This window comes from Lampris incognitus, chromosome 15 (genome assembly GCF_029633865.1).
Source record: "Lampris incognitus isolate fLamInc1 chromosome 15, fLamInc1.hap2, whole genome shotgun sequence".
NCBI classification, from domain to species: domain Eukaryota; kingdom Metazoa; phylum Chordata; class Actinopteri; order Lampriformes; family Lampridae; genus Lampris; species Lampris incognitus.
The window spans coordinates 2,784,818-2,790,817 of record NC_079225.1 but is presented as its reverse complement, the minus strand read 5'-3'; the positions used below and the strand labels follow the sequence as shown (position 1 = coordinate 2,790,817).

The window sequence follows — 6,000 nt, the reverse complement described above, 5'->3', positions numbered from 1 at the left end:
CCCCTCTGCTGATCCGGAGAGGCTGCAGACTACCACATGCCTCCTCCCATATATGTGGAGTCACCAGCCCCTTCTTTTCACCTGACGGTGAGGAGTTTCACCAGGGGGACGTAGCACATGGGAGGATCACGCTATTCCCCCCCGAACAGGCGCCCCGACTGACCAGAGGAGGCGCTGGTGCAGCGACCGGGACACATACTCACATCTGGCTCCCGACCCACAGACACGGCCAGTTGAGTCTGTAGGGACGCCCGACCAAGCCGGAGGTAACCCGGGGATTCGAACCGGCGGTCCCCGTGTTGGTAGGCAGCAGAATAGACCGCCAACGCCACCCGGCCTTCCTGTAAGCTGTGACTTTTAAGCAGTGTGTCATGTTGCAGAAGTTACAACATCAAACTACACATGGATGACAAACAAGGTAACTTAAACAAGCTTATTGTTTAATGGATCTGCAAATCTGTTTGAATTCCAAAAGAGAACTTCTGAGCCTCCCGCCCACAGTTGCCCCAGTGGCAAATATTATATGTTACAGGAACGCTACCAACCCAAAGAAATCTGCATGCAGGATAAAAAAAAAAAAAAATACCTAAAAGAAAAACAAAAAACAGAACAATGCAAAATAACCCACAGGAAGTAAAAAGAGGACATAATGCCGCCGTCTCGTGGCTGCAGGAGGACTCAAACGCTTCCGTTCCGCTCGGCAGGGAGGAGCCACAGCTCACAGGGTGTCAAACGGTGACGTCGTTAGGTGGATATGACTCCGCCCAACACTCAGCCCCGCCCCTGTCTTTCATATAAGGCACAGGACAAAATAAACCCCACATACAAAAGGAGCTAGCCACGCCTCCGTCACCGTGGTAACAACTGACAGATGACCGAATACGAGTAGACACAGAAACCCCACTAGTGTACAAAATGTTAACCTATACTCAGCTTTTCTTTACTTTTTATACTTTTTTCATTTTCCTCTGGGTTTTGGAGGGGGGGGGGGAGGGGGGGGGGTCCAAGCAGGTGTGCTCAGGCGAAGGAATGATAAAAATGTGAGCTTGTCTTTTTGTCTCTTTTCTTTTTTAAAACAAATGACAGGAAACATGACGTGATTTCTCTTTTTATCGGAAATAGAAAATCATCAGAAAGCAGTGGAGGGGGGGGGGGGGGCGGGGGGCAGACGAGAGAGAGAGAAGTGGTTTACTGTTTATCTGAGACAGTGTCAGTGTGCGAGAGGTCATGTGACAGGTTAGAGGGCGGGGGTCAGGGTTAGTCGTTAGACAGAGAGAGGAGGTGGAGAGAGTGTGTGTCTGTCTCTTGTGTGTGCGTGTTAGTGTGTGTGGTCGTGTGTGTGACTGAGACGGAGGTGAGTTGTTCAGCTGCAGCACTTGCTCTTCCAGCCCGTGACCCCGCCTCCGCTGCTGATGTCCACGTTTTCACTGTTGGGCTCTTTCACAGGTGTCTGCCAGAGACCGAGAGCAGCACAGGAGAGACACACCTCATTAAATACACACACACACACACACACACACACAGCCCGAGAGCACAGGACAGCCGGGACAAACAGGACATGCATGTGCTGCCAACACTCATTAACATTACTGTCCATCCATCCATCCACCCATCATCCATCATCCATCATCCCCTGCACCACCGTGTTGTGGTGGTACTGGGCCACACAAATAAAGGGACTTGACTTCTACAAAGGCAGGTCTCCAGTCCACATTATAGTCACAGTTAACACACATGGTGGACGGTAAGTTGCACAGACCTTTCTTAGGATGTCTTCTGCTAACGTGAGAAAAGCCTTTTCAATGTTGATGTTGGCCTTAGCACTCGTCTCGAAAAACCTAATGCCGTGCTCCCTGGCGATCTGTGAAGGAGAGGGACACACCAGGACACCGTTAGTGAGCGCGTCCGCTCCAAAAATAACCTGGCCACCTCCTGTGCGACGCAAGTGATCCGGTATCCCGGGTCTGTCACACAAACGCACACACGTCCTCTTTGTGTGTGTGTGTGTGTGTGGAGTAACGGATATGTATATGGTGTTGCTAAATGTGCGGACTAACTGCTCCCCACTACAGTGGTGTGAGCCGGGGCTCTTTACTGAAGGGTGTCCGATCAGCAACATGAACCAGGACAGGTGAGGCACAGCACTTCTCACACAATGCTACTGAAACTGAAGAGCTGGGTACTGAGGCTCTCCACCAGGGCACACAGAACCCAACAGAACCCAACAGAACCGAACCGGATGAAACATCTCTGTTGTTCTGGGGCAGGGCTTCGCTTGTACTGGCAATCAGTAGTACGATTAGGACAACCATCCATCCATTATCCCAACCACTTATCCTGCTCTCGGGGTCGTGGGGCATGACGGAGCCTATCCCAGCTGTCACTGGGCAGCAGGTGGGGCGACACCCTGGACAGGCCACCAGGCCATCACACAGGGCCCCCACACACACACACACACACACACACACACACCTAGGAACAACCTAGTACGGCTGATCCACCTGACCTACATGTCTTTGGACTGTGGGAGGAAACCCACACAGACACGGGGAGAACATGCAAACTCCACACGGAGGACGACCCGGGACGACCCCCAAGGTTGGACTACCCCGGGGTTCGAACCCAGGACCTTCTTGCTGTGAGGCGACCGCGCTAACCACTGCACCACCGTGCTGCCCAGGAAAAGTTCTTGGAAGATTTGTGCCCGTATCTGTTGAATTACACAGATGTAAATATGTTATCGGATATTTATGTTTTATATGATTAGGACAGTATAAAACATAATTAATGGATAACATATTTACATCTATATAATTCAAGAGTCCAACAAATATGGACACAAGTCTTCCAAGAACGTTTCCTGTTTTGTCAGGCAAGGACTGCAGGCTTTGTCCTGAGGGCAAGGCTGAACGTCCGTGCTGGATGCAGGCGTGCCAAAGAAGCAGCGCTGACAGTACTACGGACCATTGTTAGTGTTGGCTCTGTCTGTCTGTTGGTGCTGATGGATGTGCCGGCACACCTACAGCCAACCGATCCATTATTCATGTTATTATCTGCTGCTGTGTTTATCCTGCTATGCTTACACCACAGAGTACCAGGTCCAGCCTGCTGGGTTTTAACCTTTACATGGTTCTTAACCCGTCGGTGTCAGTAAACTCACTAAAATGGTTTTTAATGTAGTTACCCTAATGAGTCACTATTTATGACGTTCCTCATTTAATGGGAGGGGGGGGGTGTCTTTCTACAATCGACTTTCCCAAGACTTCCTGGCTGGTCCACAAATTGAAACCGAAAGCATTCAACAAGCAATCCTGCTTCTCTGTCTTTCAGCCACTTCCAACAGCATGTGCTCAAAAAAAACAACACAATAATTCTGTTCATAAAATGTGCAGGGTTGTACATTTTCCCAGTAGTTCAACATTTATATTTGAAATGTTTCATGTGAAATCTGTATTTTCCAACAACTGATAAAAAAGGAAATAGTTTACATCACCACGAGGGATGGATGTACCACAAATACGATGTAAGAAGCAGCGACAGAGACGCTTGTAAATTGAGTAATAAAAACATGCATAAAAATGTCAGCTATCCGGGCGTCCGGGTGGCGTGAGCCTCCCACATGCTATGTCCCCCTGGTGAAACTGTCAGGTGAAAAGAAGAGGCTGGTGACTCCACATGTATCGGAGGAGGCATGTGGTAGTCTGCAACCCTCTGCCCCACCCCCAGCTGGGAAGAGGGGGTGGAGCAGTGAGCGGGATGGCTCAGAGAGCGGGATGATTTGCCAGGTACAATTAGGGAGAAAAAAAAAAGGGGGGGGGATCCCTCCCCCCAAAAAGCTATGAAATACTAACTGATCTGATGAATTCAGAGAACTTTTGAGTCGACGTGCCAGTTTGATAAAAACTAACTTGCCTCATCAGTTGTTGCCACTTTCTATCTTTCTAAAGTGCCGCTTAGATTCACACACCGTTTCCCAGGAGCCACGGTCCCGGTCATGCTGGTCTCCAGCCCTCACTCCCGACCCCTATCAAAGAACAATAGTTCATGTGGGGGCAAATGACACAAGCCATCAGGAGTCTGAGAGCACCAGAAAGGACTTAACCCTTCTTTTTAATGTTTTAAAAACTATGGAAAGTCTCTTTCTATAGCTACGGCCCCATCCCCACGCTCTTCTGTGGAGTTGGCCGTTTTAGCAGAATCCCCAGCCTTCATACTGGGCTCCAGTCGGCCAGCAGGACTCCCCACATGGGCTTTATTGACAGTTTCTACTTGTTCTGGGATCGCTTCTCTCTTTTAAAGAGAGATGGGATCCATCCCAACATGCGGGGTAGCCAAATGCTACCAGCTAACCTGCAGCATGTGGCAGAGTCCCTCCCACGTGACTGAGTAGTCTCACACACACCCCGGATCCCCCCTCTTCCTCTGTGGTACTACCTCGCCATCATGAGAACTCCCCCCACAGCTCCCCCCTGTCATCTTCAGCCCATAGCAGATCAACCTCATTCCTCTATTTTTCTAATCTTTTTTTTAGTTAGCAAATCACATCCGATTATACAGTGAATAATAAATACATGATGTTGTGTTGCTGTAAAGCCCCGCGAGGCAAATGTGTGATATTCAGCTACACAAAACTGACTTGACTATATAAATCAGAAACACTTGCCCTGTTTTCCCTTCCACAACTCATCCCTATCAACTGAGTAGGGACAACAAAAAAAAAAAAAATATATATATATATATATATACACACACAGTGGCTTGCAAAAGTATTCATGCCCCTTGATCTTTTCCACATTTTGTCACGTTACGACCACAAGCATAAATATATTTTATTGGAATTTTATGTGAAAGACCAACACAAAGTGGCACATAATTGTGAAGTACAAAGAAAATTATACATGATTTAAAAAAAAAAATTACAAATAAAAAACTGAAAAGTGCGGTGTGCAAAAGTATTCAGCCCCCCTGAGTCAATACTTTGTGGAACCGCCTTTTGCTGCAATTACAGCTGCAAGTCTTTTGGGGTATGTCTCTACCAGCTTTGCACGTCTAGAGACTGACAGTTTTGCCCATTCTTCTTTGCAAAACAGCTCAAGCTCAGTCAGATTAGATGGAGAGCGTTTGTGAATGGCAGTTTTCAGATCTTGCCACAGATTCTCAGTTGGATTTAGGTCTGGACTTTGACTGGGCCATTCTAACACATGAATCCGTTTTGTTTTAAACCAGTCCATTGTAGCCCGGGCTTTAGTTTAGGGTCGTTGTCCTGCTGGAAGGTGAACCTCCGCCCCAGTCTCAAGTCTTTTGCAGACTCCAACAGGTTTTCTTCCTAGATTGCCCTGTATGTATTTGGCTCCATCCATCTTCCCATCAACTCTGACCATCTTCCCTGTCCCTGCTGAAGAGAAGCACCCCCAGAGCATGATGCTGCCACCACCATGTTGGACAGTGGGGATGATGGTGTGTTCAGAGTGATGTGCAGTGTTAGTTTTCCGCCACACGTAGCGTTTTGCATTTAGGCCAAAAAGTTCAATTTCGGTCTCATCTGACCAGAGCACCTTCTTCCACATGTTTGCTGTGTCCCCCACATGGCTTCTGGCAAACTGCAAACGGGACTTCTTATGGTTTTCTTTTAACAATGGCTTTCTTATTGCCCCTCTTCCATAAAGGCCAGATTTGTGCAGTGCACGACCAATAGTTGTCCTGTGGACAGATTGCCCCACCTGAGCTGTGGATCTCTGCAGCTCGTCCAGAGTCACCATGGGCCTCTTGGCTGCATCTCTGATCAGCGCTCTCCTTGTTCGGCCTGTAAGTTTAGGTGGACGGCCGTGTCTTGGTAGGTTTGCAGTTGTGCCATACTCTTTCCATTTCCGGATGATGGATTGAACAGTGCTCCGCGAGATGTTCAAAGTGTGGGAAATCTTTTTATAGCCTAACCCTCCTTTACACTTCTCCACAACTTTATCCCTGACCTGTCTGGTGTGTTCCTTGGACTTCATGATG

At 48.3% G+C, this 6,000-nt stretch overlaps 1 protein-coding gene across 1 annotated transcript in view; it reads right to left on the bottom strand.

Annotated features, from left to right (window-relative positions):
- Nucleotides 1-409: 409 nt before the first annotated feature.
- rab10 (RAB10, member RAS oncogene family) overlaps nt 410-6,000 on the bottom strand; it is a 40,364-nt gene continuing 34,773 nt past the window's right edge. Inside the window, exons 5-6 of the mRNA XM_056294284.1 lie at nt 1,760-1,861; nt 410-1,450 (exon numbers count right to left, since the gene is read on the bottom strand). Of these exons, the coding sequence (XP_056150259.1) occupies nt 1,364-1,450; nt 1,760-1,861 (189 nt within the window). The 3' untranslated portion in view covers nt 410-1,363. The remainder of the gene's footprint in view (nt 1,451-1,759; nt 1,862-6,000) is intronic.